The sequence below is a fragment of the Capsicum annuum genome, chromosome 9 (genome assembly GCF_002878395.1).
Source record: "Capsicum annuum cultivar UCD-10X-F1 chromosome 9, UCD10Xv1.1, whole genome shotgun sequence".
NCBI classification, from domain to species: Eukaryota; Viridiplantae; Streptophyta; class Magnoliopsida; order Solanales; family Solanaceae; genus Capsicum; species Capsicum annuum.
The window spans coordinates 22616479-22636171 of NC_061119.1; the positions used below are offsets into that span (position 1 = coordinate 22616479).

The 19693-nt window shown below is 36.0% G+C and overlaps 1 protein-coding gene across 2 annotated transcripts; it reads right to left on the reverse strand.

Annotated features, from left to right (window-relative positions):
* Positions 1–7968: 7968 nt before the first annotated feature.
* Positions 7969–15235, reverse strand: LOC107842964 (eukaryotic translation initiation factor 3 subunit A). 2 transcript variants are annotated; one of them, XM_016687054.2, is made up of 14 exons: positions 15108–15235; positions 14257–14318; positions 13354–13835; positions 12655–12870; positions 12202–12570; positions 12076–12105; positions 11646–11873; positions 11358–11519; positions 10464–10685; positions 10182–10385; positions 9901–10107; positions 9667–9747; positions 8914–9115; positions 7969–8699 (listed from the first exon to the last, which is right to left on the reverse strand). In XM_016687054.2, the coding sequence occupies exons 2-14, from the start codon at positions 14300–14302 to the stop codon at positions 8272–8274; spliced, it is 2877 nt and encodes a 958-aa protein (XP_016542540.1). In that variant the 5' UTR covers positions 14303–14318; positions 15108–15235; the 3' UTR covers positions 7969–8271. The 2 variants fall into 2 exon arrangements, with proteins under 2 accessions (XP_016542540.1, XP_047252095.1); XM_047396139.1 differs by lacking the exon at positions 15108–15235 and adding an exon at positions 14672–14688.
* Positions 15236–19693: the final 4458 nt, after the last annotated feature.

The following is a 19693-nucleotide window of genomic DNA, read 5'->3' on the forward strand; positions in this document are numbered from 1 at the left end:
ACTTGTTAGAAGCCACGATGTTGTGTTCTTTGAAGACCAAATAATTAAAAATTTTGACAAAGCTGAGAAGTTTGATTCTCAAAGTAGTGAGAGCCTAGTTGATGTTGATCCAGTTACTTTGACTACTGCTCCTGAAGAAAATCTTCATGGTGATGAAAATCAAGTTGATAATGAAGATGATGATCATGTTCAGAATGATCAGCAATAAGTTGTTGATGCTCCAGTGCAAGTTGATATGGTTGATTAGCAACCAGGTGTTGATGCTCCAGAGAGTTCTCTTAGATGATCTACAAGAGAGAGAATACCTTTATCTCGTTATTCTCCCAGTGAGTATTTACTCTTGACTGATGGGAGAGTACCTGAGAGTCTTGATGAGGCCATGGAAAGTGAAGAAAAAGAAAAGTGGTTTGATGCTATGGAAGATGAAATTAAATCTTTGCAAGATAATCATTCCTTTGATTTGGTTAAGTTGCCTAAACACAGAAAAGCTTTGAAAAATAGGTGGATTTTTTGGGTGAAGCATGAAGATGGTAATCCAATTCCACGGTACAAAGCTAGATTGGTTGTGAAGGGATTTAACCAGAAAAGGGGAGTTGATTTTAATGAGATATTTTCTCCGGTTGTAAAGATGCTATCCATTCGTGTGGCTCTGGGCTTAGCTGCAAGCATAGATTTAGAGGTTGAGCAAATGGTTGTTAAAACTACTTTTCTCCATGGTGACTTAGATGAAGAAATTTATATGGAGCAACCCGAAGGTTTTGAAGTCAAGGGAAAAGAGAATTATGTTTGCAAATTGAAGAAGATCTTGTATGGTTTGAAACAAGCTCCTAGGCAGCGGTACAGGAAGTTTGGTTCCTTTATGAGTCAGCAGGGCTTCAAGAAAACTACTTCAAACCATTGTGTTATTGTGCAAAAATTCTCTGATGGTAACTTTATTATTGTGTTGCTTTATGTTGATGACATCCTTGTTGTTGGTCATAATGCTTGCAGGATTCAAAAGTTGAAGCAAGAGTTGAGTAAGTCTTTTTCTATGAAAGACTTAGGACCAGCAAAGCAGATTCTTGGCATGCAGATTGTCCGTGATAGAAAGGCTAAGAAGTTGTGGTTATCACAAGAGAAGTACATTCAGAAAGTACTTCGAAGGTTTAACATGGACAAGGCTAAGGTTGTCATTACACCTTGAGCTATGCACTTCAAATTGAGCACGAAGCAGTGTCCTTCCAGTGATGATGAGAAGGAAGATATGAAAAAACTTCCTTATGCTTCAGCTGTTGGTAGTTTGATGTATGCAATGGTTTGTACAAGACCGAATATTGCTCATGTTGTTGGTGTTGTTAGTTATTTTCTTTCTAATCCGGGAAGAGAACATTGAAATGCTGTGAAGTGGATTATGAGGTATCTTTGTGGCACTTCTAGTCTGAGTTTGTGTTTTAGTACAAGAAAGCCTAGTCTTTGTGGTTATACTGATCCAGATATGGCCGGTGATGTTGATACTCGCAAGTCTACTTCGGGTATTTGGTTACTTTTGCAGAGGGAGCTGTGTCTTGGCAATCTAGGTTGCAAAAATGTGTTGCTTTATTTACTACAAAAGCTGAGCTTATTGCTGCCGTTGAAACTTGTAAAGAATTGCTTTGGATGAAGAGATTCTTGGGGGAACTTAGTTGTGCTCAAGAGAGGTATGTGCTTCATTGCGACAGTCAAAGTGTCATACATCTTGGCAAGTATTCTACATTTCATGGTCGGTCTAAACACATTGATGTGAGATATCATTGGATTCGGGATGTGTTAGATTCTAAGTTGCTTGAACTTGAGAAGATTCATACGGATGACAATGATTCCGACATGATGACTAAAGCTTTTCCAAGAGGAAATTTTGAAGATTGCTGCATAATCGCCGGGATGGCGGTCTCCTCCACATAGTCGGGAGAGGGAGAATTGTTGGGTCATGGGCCTTTGTCCCTTCCTATGTGGATAAAATGAAGCTCAATTTGGACCAAACCAATTTTGCTCATAGGCCCATTACTATGGGGCATATATATTGATCTTTTTAGGTCTTATTCACTATCACAAAAAGAGAGTTTTCACAGCCAAAGAGAGAAAAACAAAGCTGATTTTCGCACCTAAATTTCAGCCACAGCTGTCAACTTCAAATTGCGATTCCCGCTTCGTTTCTTGTCCGATTAAGCTGATTTTTGGACTGCTTGTTCCTATCATCTCAATATTTGATTAGGAACTGACAGAGCTTGATTTGGTGGCCTGTATCTCCTGTTATTCATTCTCGAATAGTAACTGCATTTTTTGTGTTTTCACTCCTTTATTTCTCTAGTGTTTGGTGCTGTGGATTATGTATTGTTTCTTGTTGTTTGGTACTTGTTTGGTGGCCATTTTGGAGGAAAATATTGTAACTCTTTGGTGATTATAGTGGAGCTTTTGGTCCCGTAATTTTTTACTCTTCACACTGAGGGGTTTTTCATGTAAATCTTGTGTCTCGTGTGATTGCCTTTATTCTTGTCTTGTTTCATTTGGTTGAGTTGTTTGCTGTATATTACTCTATTTTTCTTGGGTTTATTTGTCTCCTCTTGGTTCAAGTTGAAAGGGAAAGTTTAGTCTTGAGTATTTTCCACTGCTACCCTGTTGGGCTCTTTGATTGTGAGCCCGTCTTTCCTAAAAAAATGTTCATAACCTATTAAGTTTAAATCTTGGATCCGCCTGTATCACGACTCAGAACTTATGTTTATGTACTAAAAAAATATACAACTATTGGAGTTACTATACATTACCAGTATTATTTCAAGTGGAAAAAGGAAGGAAACAGCTGCTAGATAGAGATAAAAGTTTTATGTTTGCTCTCTCAGCTGATCATGTAAACCAAACAACTAGACAAACCATATCCAAGGTATAATCAAGTGGAACTGAATTTGTAGAATGTTACAAAAATAGAATCAGTTGAAGAAACTGAGAAAGAAATTATGAATGTGAGAAACTGAAAAAACTGTAGTTGCAACTACTGTGACTTTCTTGACTTAAATGAGTTTCTCTTTTTTGGTTTTTCATCCGGTGTTAGATTGCACGAGCACTCCCCTAGTAGGCTTTGAAGTTTGAAGACTTTATAATCAAATAGTATATGGTCATGAAATTTAATAAGATGTTGACAAGGGTCTATTGGAAACTTTCTAGAGCTAAGTTAACGTGTGTGTACACCCTACCTTCTTCGTAACACACAAAATGGGATTACATGTGTATGTTATTGTTGTGATCTTCCAGTATTTTTAAGTTCCCATCATTTTTGGAACTTTTCACTCACGAAACTTTAAGATTTTTCATGTCAAACTCAACTTTTAATTTAAAAAATTACAATTTCAAAAACTCAAATTTCAAGTTTAAAGGTTCAACTTTGCACTCTAGGTTAGAGTTTTTGTCCGCATTTTCTTACCAAAATTAAGTTTTACATTTCTTAAAAGTAAAATATAAAACTTTTTCATATTTGGCTAACCTCTTTCTTGGAGGAAAGATTTTAAAACTCTATAAATAAATTCTTCTGGGGAGATTTTCTCCTAATAGTTTTTTTTATGCATTTTGATATTTGTTTTTATTATGTAAGTCACTTGACCAAATCATATCAATAATATATTTTTTTAGTATGTTTTTCTTTGTCGTCTAAATTATCACTTCGATGGTTTGCAACTAATAGCTTCCGCATGACGCCCTCTCGATTTCAAACCCAATAAGTGGTATCAAAGCCTATGGTTCAAAGGTTCAATGGTTCAGATTGAGGACATGTTTAGATAAAAGTTGCAACCAATTTGATGATAATGAAGATATATGTCCAAAAAGACTACATGTGGAGAACAAAGTTTCAAGCAAATTTTCAACGATCCTGGTGCTAATCCATCTTTAAAATCAAAATCAATTTTTAACTCATGTTTATGGGCTTCAATTTTCAACCCATACTTGCTTTAACACTTGGGCTCCTTTCAACTCATGCATTTACTTTTAACGCGTGAGCTCCACTCTTAACCTGTGCTCACTTTCAATGCACAATGCTCCACTTTCAACCTTGTTTACTTATAACACAGGGCTCCAATAATATCAGCTCATGCTTGCTTCAATTTTAACCTATATCAATTTTTAATCATGATAAGCAGCAGTGATATATGAAGATTGTGTGAAGAAGGAGGGTCAAGAATATTTTGCCAGAAACTCAAGCCAAAAAGGGGAGATTTGTTAGGGGGCTTTCCCTGATTTTCTTACCAAAATTAAATTTTATTTTTCCTAAAAGGAAAATATAAAACTTTTTCATATTTGGTTAACCTCTTTCTTGTATGAAAGATTTTGAAACTCTATAAATAGAAGACCCCTCTTCTCATACCTTAACACAATAGCATCCACAACGTAGTCGTTTATGAGTCTTGTTTGAAGGGAGATTTTCTCCTAATAGTTTTTTTTATGCATTTTGATATTAGTTTTCAATATGTAGGTCACTTGATCAAATCATATCAATAATATGTTTTTTTAGTATGTTTTTACTTTGTCATCTAAATTATCATCATGATGGTTTGCAACTAATAGTTTCCGCATGACGCCCTCTAGATTTCGAACCCAACAGTCTATATATGGTCAAACGAGAGCTAAACAATAAAGGATACCAATGGTGTATTTTGATCGTTAAGTAATTATTTGATCAGATAAAAAAGCCAAACTGCACTCCAATTTTGGTCACTAACAAGCTCGTAATTCTTGCGTTTCATTTTATGTGACATTATTTGACTTGATACAAAATTTAAGAAAATAATATTTTCAACCATGGTCTAAAATAAGTGTTAGGTAAAACGAAAATTTTAATGGTAAACTATTTTTATATATTGAGTTGTCAATATGGGCCGGCCCAACCCATCCGGGCTAGCCCATACGAGCTTTGGAGTTTGACGGAACAGGTCGGCTACAAAATAACAAATTCAATCCATACATTGTGGGTTGCGGGCCCTCACGGGTCAGTCTACTTTATAAAATATATTATTTTTATAATCTTAATTTAAACTTTAAATTATTAATTACATAAATATGTACAATATAATATTACATGAAGTTACTAGTTATTAATCAAGTTTCAAGTTTTTTAAAAATTTCAAATAATTTGTTAAATTAAAGAACTTTTGACACCAAATTTAAACAAAATAGAGATGTTGAAAAACAAACGAAACTGTTAATGAATAATAATATGAATCCGGAAAAAAAAATATAACTAGCTAAATAATAATATTAACCTATTTTTGTTTTAATTGATCACAATAAAACACAAAGAAATGTTAATATTTAGTCCATTAAAAGTGAAATTGAACACCTCAAAAAAAAAATCTCATGGTACTTATGAGTTATAGTGTGTTCAACATCGCCGCATTATCTTCATCAAACATATTTGATTCCTTAAAAAATTTAGTACTTTAATTATTTATATATTTTATAAACATATTTAATAATTAAATATCTATGATGGTTCAAATAGACTTGAAGGTTTTTTTTAATTCTTAATAATTTATTCTATTTTTTAATTATTTTTTACTTAACCCACGGGTCTGCCCAGCCCATATTGCTCAAATCCCACGGATCAACGGCTTATACGGATCGGGCTAAAAAGTCCTGTTATTAAACGAACGATAAATATCATAATCCAACCCTATCAAATTACAGACTGAGCTGGACCGGTTCGACCCAATAGACCTGACCCATATTAACAGCTCTATCTAAATATTAATGCGACATTTCTTTCATCAGACAAACTAAAAAAAAGTCACATAAATTGTTATTACATTTTTACATTGCCTATAAGTGAAGAACATAGGGGAGGAAGAAAATGGAATAAACAATATTTCATTTTGGCTATTCACATTTTTATTTATAATCGTGGTATTCGGGTCAGCTTACACACATCTCAACTAATTCTATGAGATATTTGTCTCCTCCCACCAGCAACAGGTAACAAATGACTTACTTTTGAATGAATAATTTTGCCTTCACCTTTTAAAAGCTGACAACACAAGAAAAATCGTGGTGTAAGAAAATAAATACATATGACATGCTTTATAGGATTTAAATTTGTTTTGGTTAAACATTAGGTTGCAGCAAATTAATTCACCTTGAGAAAAAAAACGAACGATCGCATGGGTGTTGGTTGGATACAAATACAAGTAATCTATACTCACCTTAATGTGATCTAGAAATGAATACCAAATCGGTGCCTATTTGGAATTTTTTTGCATTCAAAATTTCGAATGGACAATCCAAAAATGAAAATTTTCAAAAGGGGATAAAGCGGGTGAAGGTTCACGTCTTGTCTTTAACCATTTAATGCGGTCTGTTAAATGGTTAAGTGCAAAGTGGAGACACTGTCAAGGCAAGATCAGTCACTCGCCTTACCTTTTGACATAGGACTTCACTTGTAAGGTGAGCTCACATAGGACTTCACTTGTAAGGTGAGCTCTCATTCTCGCCGTGTAAGGCATTCTCTCCGTTCCGACTTAACTTCTTTATTTATTATTGTAAGAGAGAGTTGGTGGGTTGTTTCAATGACTTTAAGGAGAATCCGTTGTCAAGGATTTTAAAGCATAATCCGTTGTCAAGGATTTTAAAGCATTTACATAATTTTCATCTAAGAAGTGGAGACGATAACCATTTTGCCAAGGATATTCTAAACAATTTCACTTCGTATGGTCATTTGATCATTTTTAAGATATTAAGTGATTATTGCACAAGATCTTTAGAGTGATTGGCTACAAAATTGTACTACACCTCGTTTAATATTTTTAAACAATTACAATTGTCATTCTCCTTACAAGTCCCTCGTCAAACAGCCTACCAACTCCCACTAACAGTAATAAATAGAAAAGCTAAGTCGGAATGTACAGAATACTTTACTAGGCGAGACTGAGAGCTAGCCTTACAGTGAAGTTCCATCAACAGTCAAAAGTAGGGCGGGTGACTAACTTCGTCTTGCAAGTTAAAACAGTGCCCTCGCCTCGCTTTTAACCATTTAACTGACAACGTTAACTGATTAAGGACAAGGCGTGAACCTTCACTCGCTTTGTCCCTTTCGGAATTTTTCATTTTTGGGTTGTCCATTCAGAATTTTGGATGAAAAAAACTACCCCTGGGATCATAACTCAATTTCAAATGGAATCAATACTAACAGTAGAATGTGGGAATGTGCTATTAGGTGGCGTTTTGGTAACTTTTGTGTACTAAACTTTGTTCAGCACAAATGAGAGATCATTAAAGGCGATCTTGAATTTTTGCTCCCGCTTGATAAAATTTGCAAGAAAACTGACCTTTTTTATCCATCGCGACATTTCAAGATGTTAGGGGAAGATAGTCGGATGTGTTGCTTGTCGCACAGAAGATTTAGTTATATTAACTTGTAAACAACTGAACAAACAGAAATATCGCACAGAAGATTAGTTATATAGACTTGTAAACAACTGAACAGAAAACTTCTGCCTATGAGCCATAACTTACTAAGTTCTTGTCAATTGAGCATCTCTTACAAAAATGTCTCAAACTCTTGCCTTACAAACAAAATTAAGCAAAGACTAAGCTATGAGCAACAAAGGTCATTTTCTTGAAAAAAGATTAAGCAAAGGTAAAAAGCTCAAAATCACCCCAAGGTCATTCTTGAAAATTATCTAAAGCACAAACTCACCCCGAAGTTCCCCCTGATTGAAAGATGCTAGAGATTTTTATCAAATAGTATTGATTATAAAAAGATTGTACTTAACATGCACATACAAATAATATCAAGAACTTTTACATTGCACATGTAATTTGTCAATTGGACCTAACAAAACACTTGAACCTCGTAAACAGAATCATTTGGTACTCCGGTCCAAAAGTGACAAAACACTTAACCTAGGAAGGTATTATTTCCAGTAATGCAAAAGCAGCATATAAAAGGAATGAGAAAACGTGAAAACCATAGGAAATAATGTCGGCAACGTCTTACGGAAAAATAAAGTTGGAACATAACAGCAACTGTAGTTATTTGCTACGACAAAAAGTTGATCAAGATAAAATCGCCTGTCGAAAACTTCAACCCTCTCCATACTGCCGTAACATGTCCTAGCCAAGAAATGCTGCTCTTCAGCTCATAATACCACATAATCAAAAATCTCTGATACACATCAAGGTAAAATGCAACAAATTGAATTTCTTGAACCAAAATGCCGAGGATGCAAGACTTGAGTATAAGCCACTGCACGACTCGTAAGTTACTAACCACATTCACCGCCTAGAAGATGACCAACTGGTCCTCGAGCCACTACTACCAAATGACGAGGGCTTTCTTTCATCGCGCCATGATGGTCTATCATCTGACTTGCTTCCACTGCTACCCCACCTATCAGATTCAGGAGGAGGAGCCTGGGGTGCAGCATCCACTTTGCCACGCAAGTGCCTAAGAACATATTTCCCAGGAGCAGGTGCAGCTGATGCTGCTGCAGTAACAGGAGCAGTTCCTCCAAGTTCAGTTGGACGCCCCAAGGTTGGAGGCTCAGCAGGCTTTGGCAGCACAGGTGTGGGCCTACGCAAGATCTCTTCTTTCTCCCGTCTTTCTTTCTCTTCAAGCTCTAGCAGTCGCTTTCTCTGCTTTTCAGCAATCTCATCTAACTTAGCTTGCCGTTCAGCCTCCTCTTTCTTGCGTCTCTCTGCCTCTGCAATATTTTCAGAAAGTTGTCGTAGGATGCCAAATTAATTTCGAGTAGCAGGTGAAACCTCAAGTGCGGAAATACATCTCAGAGTACAACAGGTTCGAGTAGCATGAACTCTTTGGTTGGATACACCTTAATATAAATGCCCACCCTCTCCCCTTAACCCTGAAAGAGCTAAACGCATATTATGTGGATGGAGAATTAACAAGCAAAGTACCTTCACGTTTGCGGGCTTCCTCCTCTTCCTGCAACCTCTTTTTACGCTCCTCCTCAGACCGCAGAAAGAATAACATTTTCCTCCTAGCTTCCCTCTCCTGCTTCCTTGATTGAATTATCTGGCTGATCCTTTCCTGTCTCTCCCGCTTCAATCTATTGAATTCAGCTTCCCGACTACTAACAACTCTTTCTTGCAAAATTCTCTGCGTGATAAGGAATATATCAGCTGATCTATGCATTTAGCATGAATAAATATGCCAACCACCTACTTAGTCAGAGATCAAGACCATTCTTCAGCAAGCCGATGGCTAACGTCTATATGTATTTCTTACTTCAAGCCTACCTTCGCAAATAAAAGTGAAAGGAAATCCCGGGTACAGTTGTGCAGCCGCTAGCTGCTGTAACATGGCAATGTATTCACCATAAGGTGAACTGCTGTAAAAGATTTTGAGCTTCCCGACTTTTTTTTTTAAAATTCAAGGCCATTATACGAGATTTTAGACAGGGAAGAATAGAAGAAAATACAACTAGTTTTATACTTCTATTTCCACTAGCTTCACAGCTCAAAGCTTAAAGTATCCTGCACCAAGTTTAGAAGCTTCCAACTTGGTTCTACACCAATTCCATTCTAAACATAACAAAGTTACATAATTATCAATAGCACTAACCCAAATGTCACAACCATGGTTCAGTAATACTATCCAACATTTACATCTAGCAATTCAATAAGTTTATAGAAGACGGATAAAGTGACCTTCTGCTCCAACATGCGTCCAAGTCTCTTTTTCTCTTCCAAGTCTCCAGCATGTCGTTGCCTACTCTGTTCGATCTCTTGCTGAAAATGTATGTTAAACGCAAATCCATTAGTAACATTTTGACTAGAAAGTTAAAAGAAAAAAAAACGTATACATTTCCATTTCTTAAGAGAAATGTGAAAGAACTTGTTGATGTAGTTGGTCCAAAAGCATAATGTATCTTTAGTACAAACCTGCTGTTCGCGTTCATGAAGAGCTGCCTCTTCAGCTAAACGCTGTTTATGTGCAGCTTCAATAAGAGGTGCAGCTTCTTCTCTTTTAGCTCTTTCCAGATGATCCATAATTTTGGCATACTTCTGCAGCTTTTTCTCCCTTTCTTGCCTCTCCCTCAGTTGCTCATTCAGCGCCAATTCCATGATCACCTGTTTAGTCATCTTCTCCTGAAATCAAATTAAAGCCAGGTAAGATTTTCCAACTGAAGGTTTGGGAATAGGAGTACAAATTATATACTTACTCCCTCTACAACTGGCTTCTTCTTCCTCTTGCTGCGCTTTTCAGCTTCTTGCAGCATAGCTTGGGCCTCTTCAAGTTCTCGGTCCTCTATTTCCTTCAAAATTCGCTGGTTCCTTCTTTGCTCATACTCGGCAGCAATACGCTTTTGCTCAGCATCTTCAGTCATCTTTTGAAGCTCTCGCCTCCTCGACTCTTCCACTCGTTCCTTAAAAGAAAGTCATAAAAGTTCATACACAAAAACAACAGTAACAAGCAATTTACAACGCAACCAAGAAGTACATACCATTTCTAAGAGTAAACGCTCTTGCTCCTCTTTGCGTTTCTCAATAATGGACTTCCGTGCAAGAAGTCTCTTGTGCTCCTTCTCTACAATCTCTGCTAAATTAAACAGGGCATCCCCAAGCTTGGCCGCCTTTTGTGCTGGGGGATATATCATAGTCCTTGCCTTGCCAAGGGATTCAGCAAAAAGAGACAGATGATTCCGGAGTCCTTCAGCCTCGATACTCTGGAAACATAATTATAAGCAAATGACGTATGATAGACTAGCCCACATGGCTTAATCAAATGATGCATTATAGACAAAATTATAAGCAATGATTTATGATATACTAGCCCACATGACTTAATCAAAACCCTGCTAGTTCAAAGTGTCTAAGAGAAACATTTGCAAATTCCTCTTCGTCAGTTGATCAACATATTATACCACAGAGGTACAGGGCTGAACTTATATAGCTATAAGAAGACTTTGAAACCATGCCCTAAGCCCAAAATCCCACAACACAGAATCTGACAAAAACAGCAATCCACTAGAACTCTTAGATCTCAGAAACTAACCACAGCTCTTCAGAGTTCACACCATCATTCATCCAGATTCAGTCTAGTGACTAAACTACAAATTTATTATGCCAACAACACAGCTTTAGATAGCTCACAATTTTACTGTGCAGAAATTAGTATTAGATAATAGAAGACACTATATGTCATAAGCAGCCATGCCCATGATTTCTACTTAAACAATTAGGAAAGAACAAAGTGTCCACTAAGATAATTGATAGTGCTGACAAATCTCTCACCGGACCAACTGACAAAGGCACATGAAAAGAATATCTAAGTGTGCCCTACCAAAAATAAACAAAAGGGTAGACAAGAATTTTAATTCCAAGCAACATAATTATACCTGTTTGCCAAAGAAGACAGCGCTCTTCATGTGATCAACTTTGATGGATAGAAAATTACGTCTAACCGCATCAACTGATATCTTCTCAATAGCAGTGAAGTCAAAGAATGGGATCATCTTAGATATGTTATCAATCTGGATTGTCTGATACACCTGAGAGACCTGCAACTCGAATAGGAACAAATTTAGCGCTGTCAGTTAAAATGAAGACCAAACTGAAAGATGGGCTTCCACCTCAATAATGTGCACGTCGCATTTCTATCAAAAAGTACAAAACAAGGTGCATACCTGCTGGAGCAACCTCAGAGTAGCAAGTTTTTCTAAGGCAGGAACATACTGAGACAGTTGTACTTCAGGAACCGAGGAAACTGAAGACAGCTTACCGCCAAGCTTTGATATTTTATTCAACATGGGCTGCACCTTCAGAGCCAGATCCAAAGGAAGAAACTCATTTTCTAACAGATGATAAAGATCTTTCACTTCTTGGGTGACACAGGACATTACACCTTTGGAAACCTAACAATTGAGAAAAAACAGAAGGAACGTCACATAAATAAAAAATCAAGAGACTGAAACAAAGTATGACGTGCTCATCTGTGACTCAAAAATTTAATGGGCTCATTGAAATGAAACAGAACAAGGAATTCAAACTATAAATGGAAAAAAAAAAATGAAGAACTATATGCTAAATTCAAAATAAAACATATAAATTACTCACCAACTCTGAGAGAAGTGATGATCGAGAAAGCTGAAAAAGGAGAAACAACAAGGAAACCAAAGCTGATTAGCAAAAGCAGGGCATTAAAAATACAGAACTATATAATGTAATCAAAAATGAAATTACCGCTACTCTGTTTTCGGCTTTGGGTTCAACTTCAAAACCAATTAGATTGGCCAGCCTCAAACTCCTCTCCTTCTCATTTTCAAGCTCCAGATGAGATGCACCGTATGATTGATCATAAGGTGGCACTGAAAGTGCAGCTAGGACAACAGAGGATGCTATTAACTGCAAATCCTTCTGGCTTAAATTTTTATTAAAACCCTTCTGAAGAGAGAAAAGCTTGAGCCATGCATAAGCATGATAAAGATGATTTGATGACATCCAAAATATCTCAGTAAGCTTCCCATAATAAACACCCATCAATGATGCCTTGGGGGTTTTCTTAACCATGCACATCAAACCATATATGTCTTCAATGGAACGAAAAGCTTCCTGTATCAAAGAAAATTAAAACACATGAAGTTCCTCTCTTAGGACAAAAACATATGCCTACAATCTATCAGAAATAGTAATAACCTGCCAAAGATTCAGTTCAGTAGCAACTTTCAGCTGTTCAAATCTAGTATCCAGATACAATTGTAGGCTTTCTGGAGCAGAAAGATCAGGCCGGTCCCTCTGATCTCTATACTTGTTGAGATTTGCCAAATGATTCCGGATGATTTCACACAGACGACGAAATTCTGTTGTTCGTTTGTACTGCTTACAGAACTGAAAGGCTCGGTGTGCTGTCATCTGAGCAAATTAGGGTTGAAGCTTAATTAACGTCATTTCTTTCAATGAAAAAATGAGCCGACTAAAGATGGAACGAGTACAGAATTTCACATCAGCCATGCAGAAAGCTTAATTAGAGTATAGGACAAATTAGGTCCAAGGCACCAGAAACTTGCAACAGGATGATATATAAACTTTTATATCAAAAAGAATAAACTTGTTCTGAACAAAGTACATAAACAGATATCCAGACAACTGAGAAAGATTCCCGCAAAGTTTGTGAATAAGAAGTAAAAAGGGACTGATTTACTAAGCAGAAATCAGAATCATTATCACTTTCTAGACAAGCTAATACAAAAAGAAAAAAGGACAAACAACCTGCTTACTCAATTACAGTCAAAACAAGTCCTGAAAAATCAGGATAATGAAATTCCTCACTGTAGAACATAAAAGCAGTCTAATTATTCAACCACCTAATAAAAAGGAAGAGTAATGGAAACTTACTGCATATAGCGCTTCCAATCTTGAGTTGTTACGCAAGATCTCCAGAACAGTTCTATACGTCTCCCACAAGAACTTAAACCAGGGAGTGACCAGCTCGCGATCAGATCTATCTTTTCCTTTCTCCCCACTAACATAACTCAACATGAGATCTTCAGGCCTTTTATCAGCTTCCAAGTCTTCCACATCCAGAGCTTCCTCCAGAGCCTGTGCCTGATTGCGAGCCAGTTCAGCTCGCTCAGTAGCTAAATGCATGAAGTGTTTTATTACCTCCTCTAAGGAGTTAATGTTCACTTGTTGACAGACTATACGATATTGAATTAACCCATCCTTGGCAAACCTCCCCCTTCTCATGTCAACACATAGCTCTACATACTTAAACATTATCCTTTCAAGAGTTTTTTGCCATGCTCTATACCTCCTTGAAGTAATAAGATCATGAAGTGCTTGCAGGGCTTCTTGCTTTTGTCCAACAGTAATCAACTCTGCATCAAAACATTAAAAACTCAATCAACATGCCAAGATTCTAAACTTTGACATTAGAACACCTACAACAACAACAACAACAACATACCCCGTGTATTCCCACCTAGTGGGGTCTAGGGAGGGTAGAGTGTACGCGGACCATACCACTACCTCAGGAGAAGTAGAGACGCGCCATTAGAATACCTAGAATTTACAAAAATTCCACTCTCCCATAATACTTAGAATCATCTAAACCACCCTCATCCTGTGACCATATAACCCCCCACCCCCCCCACCCACCCACCCCAAAATCGCAGCCCCATCACTTGAGATATATGTCTGCGAATGTAGAGAATCCATAATACCCTCACATCTCAAAGTAAAGCTTGACAAATTTTCAGTAAAAATACTAAACCATATGCAGAGAGTAACTCCACTAACCTTCAGCACGCTTCAAAGCATTCTCAGGTTTGGCAAAATTCGCCATTTCAAGGATCTTTCACCTGCAAAGGAACAGATGGATAAGACAAATGGCAGAGAAGTTCATCAACAGGCATGACTACAAATGTTACATCCATATACTCGTGATAATGTTTCATCCATATATTCATAGTAGCATTTCTATGACAACCTACAACAAAACCCAATCAGCAGTTCGAAAAAGGTAAAAACTTTAGCTTCTTGGTCCTCCCCTCCCCCGCCCCCTGCCCCTAAGGAAAAAAAAAACAAATAACAAACCAGAAAGATGATTTATAACCGATAAATCCCTAAAATCCAATGGCACACAGTTCCAAACTACGCGCCCGCTCTCTACACCTTTCTCCATTCAAAATTGAATCAAGTTTCTTATACGAACCCATGAGTGTGCCTAACCTACAAAACACAAATTACCCTCTTACAACTACGTACACGAAAAACCCAAAGAAACTTTTTTCATCATCTTTTTTTTCCTGGGAACAAATCTAAGAAAAAACAATCAATCAATTAAATCAACTAATCTCTATCCCAACATATCAATCAAGAACCAACAAGAAAATATAAAAATAACAAATCAAGAAACTGATAAAAATTTCATCTTTCACTCATTTTGGGTAAAGAAAAAAAGACCCAAATCCTAAATCTGAAAGATTAAAGTCTCTAAACACATCTATGATGAATAAATCCAAATGGGCATTCACACACATATACAAATTATATCTAAAGCTACTAATATTGGGTAAAAATTCTACTGAAAAAAAAATGCTAGAAATTAACAAGAAAGGGTGATTTAGATGTGAAAATTAGTGAATTACCAGTGGATTTTGGGATGCTTTGTGGGTGCCGCAATTTTCTTCTTTCTCTGTTTCTATTGTTTGCCCTAAAAACCTGATATATGAGAAATAGCGAAGTGCTTCAAGGGTTCACTAGAAGTGGTCCTTTATTTATTGGAAACACTACTTTTACCCCCTGAACTTATTGGAAATGTTTTTTGACCCTGTGTTATGTGCAATTTTAATTTTCTTTTTTTAATTTTATAACAGTTAGTTGCCGCTATGAGTTAAGATCGTTGGGTAGGCTCAGCCTAAATCGGGATTTAATAGGGTTGGGTTATAATTTTTTAAGCTCGATAAAGAACAATTTAATTTAGGACTTAGCAAACATAAGTTTATAATTAATATATGGCAAAATGGTTCGATGGACCCTTGTATTATGTCCGTTTTATAATATGAATATTCTTACTTACATGTTTGTGCCCTTGAACCCATTAAAAAATAATATTTTAAACACTTATTTACTTATGTGGCATTAACTCGATGATGTGGCAAAACACGTGTAAACACACATTTTTTGGGCACGTGATTAAATTAAAAAAATATTTATAACATTTAAAATATTTAAAAAATAGTAAATTAAAAAAAAAAACTAAAATCTCTCCCCAACCCCAACTTCCATTCCAGCACCCCCAATCTCTGTTCCAGCACCATCCCCCCTCCCCCGCCGGTCCACCACCACCCCGCCACGTCGTCCTCCACCTTCCCCCATCCCCCACACCGTCCACCACCTTCCCAGCCCCCACGTCGTCCACCAACTTCCCCCAGCCCCCACGCCGTCCACTACCCTCACTTAAATCCCTTCCGTTTTCGTCTAAAATCCCCCACGCCGTCAACTGCTTGAAAACAATACTATATCAACACAAGAGCTAATATACAACCTTAAATTTTCATATGTATTTGTTGCCATCAAAATATAACGTATAACCTTAAATTTTCATTTGAATATGTTGCTATAACAATACAACCTTAAAGTAGAAAATCCACCATCCACCAAGTGCAAGATTCAATCTTTTTTCAGTTCTTGAATAGCCAAATACAACCTTAAGTTTCAAATATGAGCTAAATACAACCTTAAATTTTCATATGTGTCTGCTGCAATAACAACCAAACAAAACAGAAACACCCCAAAAAGGCTAAATTATCAAAAATATACAAAATCCACCATTTTACAAAGTGCAAGATTTAATCTTTTTCAGTTCTTGAATAGCCAAAACCCAAAAGCACAAAATTACAGTCTAAGTATACACAAAACTGGTACTCAAATTCTTCAAGTTTTTTTATTATACGATTCAAATTAAAAATCGACTCTCCATGATTTTTTTAATTTTAAACAGAAAAAACACTTCTCAGATTCTTCGGTCCTCACTTCTCAACTTTTTCAAAGAGCAAGAAGAATAAGAAGATGAAGATGAAGAAGGAAAAGAAGAAGGAGAAGAGAAGAGAGAAGAAGAAGAAGAAGAAGAAAAAGAAGAAATAGAGAAAGACGGAGAACAGGAAAAATAAAGAAAAATGGAGAAGAGAGAAGAACAAGAGGGGAGTTCTTTTATTTTTTTTTTTAATATTTAATATTTTTTATACTTAAAAATGATGTGGCAGTTGATGTAGCGCGATTGTGTTACACACACCAAAATAGTATTTAAAATGTTGCTTTTTAATGGGTTCAAGGGTGCAGATAACAAACATATAAGTAGGAGTATCCACATTACAATACGAACATAGTACAAGGGTCCATCGAACCATTTTACCTTAATATATTTATCCTAAATTTAAATTAATTACAATTCATAGTCGCTAATTAATACAATCTATAACCTCTCTTCTCCTTCCCTCTATCACGGCTCTCCTTCCTCTCTCCCAATTTCGCTCCCCTTCCTCCCCTGTCTCTCTCTTGCTACATTCCTCCATCCATCTTTCTCACTTTCTCTTTTTCACTATATTAGCAAAGGATTAGTTGTATCAATATGTATAAGAGGACCTAAAAGGATAAACAAAATTTGCTTTCGTATTTAATTTCAATGTATCAATATGTATCCACTCAATTAAAACATGACATACAACTGATTTGTTTTGTAAAATATAACTGATTCATGATATATTCTATATTTGCATTTTAAATTTGATTCATGATATGTTTGTATTTGTATTTATTCTATAAATTATAATTGTATTTGTGATACAAATTGAACAATTCAGATACAAATGATACACTTGCATCAAACAATACATTTGTATTTGTGTATGATACAAGTATACGGTTCTATAATATACAAATTGTATTCGCCGATACAAATTGATACATTAGTTGCATACATCAGTTCATATAGTCATTGTATTTATATTTTATATCAAAGACAATCAATTGCATACAATTGATACGTTGACTATGAATGATTTTTTTTAAAACTTAAGTTAGCGCGACCTACTTTGCTGAAACTATGGCTATTTTGTGTAAGTTTTTCTGCTTAGTACGGCTTTAGTAAGCTAGCCTCCTGGACTTGAGCGTGTTGGATCGGCTAAGCCAAGTAAAAGATAATTAAATTTTTTTTTAACTAATTAGTGATTTAGTAGAGTTGGGCTATGATTTTTCGAACCCATTTAAGAACATGAGATTCTTTAGTTCAACCCGAGTAAGTTCAATGATCCATGAGGCTTAAGCGAGGTCAGCTGAAAGTTTGAAATGAAATGCTAGTCAAATAAAAATGAGTTAAAGATATAAATAAAATAGAGTACTAAAAATACTTCCTCCGTTTAAAAATGAAATGTTGGTCAAATAAAAATGAGTTAAAGATATAAATAAAATAGAGTACTAAAAATACTTTCTCCGTTTAAAAACGAAATGCTGGTCAAATAAAAATGAATTAAAAATATAAATAAAACAAAGTACTAAAAATACTCCTTCCGTTTGAAAAAGAATGATCTACTTTGATTTGACACAAAGTTTAAGAAAATAAAGAAGACTTTTGAATCTCGTGACCTTAAATTAAAGCTGTGTCAGATGTACCAAAATATTCTTTAATCTTGTAGTCCTAAACATGTCATGTGAAAAATTGAAATTAAAGTATTACCAAAAAGGGAAAGGGATCATTCTTTTTTAAATGAACTAAAAAGGAAAGTAGGTCATTCTTTTTTAAATAGATGGAGTAGTAAGATTAGTCTAAACTTAATAAGTATATTTTTTGGTAAATAGGAGCATATTATATATATAAGTTAAGTAGCATTACAAAGCAAAAGGGTACTCTTATCAGAGGCCATTACAGTAGCAGAGTTACAACCAAAAACATTAATACTAGTAGGCTTAGCATTACTATTTACATACGAAGAGACGGACGGATTTCCTACACATAATATATTATTAAACATAGACCAGGACACTAAATGAGTACTAACAACACCCTTAACATCGTAGGCCAGATGGATAGCAGCAACAAAAGGTGGAGAGCGGAGTGAAATTATATTTTCAGGCTGATTTAAATTGGCACCTATTTTTGATAAACAGTCAGCTACTCTGTTTGCTTCCTGGAAGTTATGTTGCACCACTGGATTCCCTATACTCCTCAACATTAACCTGCATTTAGTAGCAATATTAGTAAAAAGCATAGTCGGCTGTTGAATAAGATATAAAATTTCAACTGAGTCGGTTTCAACTACTAAGAGAGATAATTTATGAGTTATAACAAATTCCAGGCCATGTTTTAGAGATTCAAATTCTGTCATAGTGTGGCAATGACTATTAGCAGTAACGCAGAAACCAAAAATCCAACTGCCTTGAGAATTACGAAAGACCCCATCGATACTGCATCGAGCATTATTCTCTATGAAAGATCCATCTATATTTAACTTAAAATATCCATTAGGAGGGGCAACCCATCTAATCTGGACAGTGATAGAAGCAGATTGGTTAGGCTTCATCCGCGCAAGATGAAGATATTCTGTCACTTTAGTGTAGTCGAAGCTGGGTCAGAAAAATTGGTTTTGTGGTTGAAAATATTATTGTTTCGGTTTAGCCAAATATGCCAAATGGCAAAAGAAAAAAAGGACATCCAGTTAGCTGTTTCATCTCAATAAGGAGTGGAAGAGATTTGAAGGAGTTAAGCCAATGTTGATTGAAGGTACCGATGATAGAGGTGTTTAAATCTATATCCAGCCAGAATTTTGTAGTTATATGACAACGAGCAAAGATGTGAATAGGAGTCTCAGCTTCTAAATGACAAATTAGACAGTTCGGGTGAGGAGAGATTCCTATATAGTAGAAATAAACATTGGTAGGAAGTCTACCATGTGAGCAAAGCCACAAAAAATGTTTAATTTTTGGTAAGGTATTCAATTTCCAAATCCAAGCAAAGACATAGTTATTGGGCGGGGGTTGGTAAAAGGATTCATATATTGATTGTGAAGAGAAAAGGCCGTTGGAAGTGTATGCCCGATAAGGTTTGTCCCATAGGCCAAGAGAGGAGTTAGGTCAGATGTTTTCTGCTTTGTTAGTGAAGAATTAAGGAATTTCAAAGGATTCTAACTTGAAGAAATATATATACTGCTGGTACTTGCCCAATTAGTATAGTACTGAC

Excerpts from the sequence above, each read along its gene's own strand:
- LOC107842964 (XM_016687054.2), bottom strand. The coding sequence starts at position 14,302 with ATGGCGAATTTTGCCAAACCTGAGAATGCTTTGAAGCGTGCTGAAG. Across the intron at positions 12,571-12,654 it reads CTGAACTGAATCTTTGGCAG|GAAGCTTTTCGTTCCATTGA; the intron begins GTTATTACTATT and ends TCTTTGATACAG. Across the intron at positions 9,116-9,666 it reads GACGCATGTTGGAGCAGAAG|AGAATTTTGCAAGAAAGAGT; the intron begins GTCACTTTATCC and ends CTTATCACGCAG.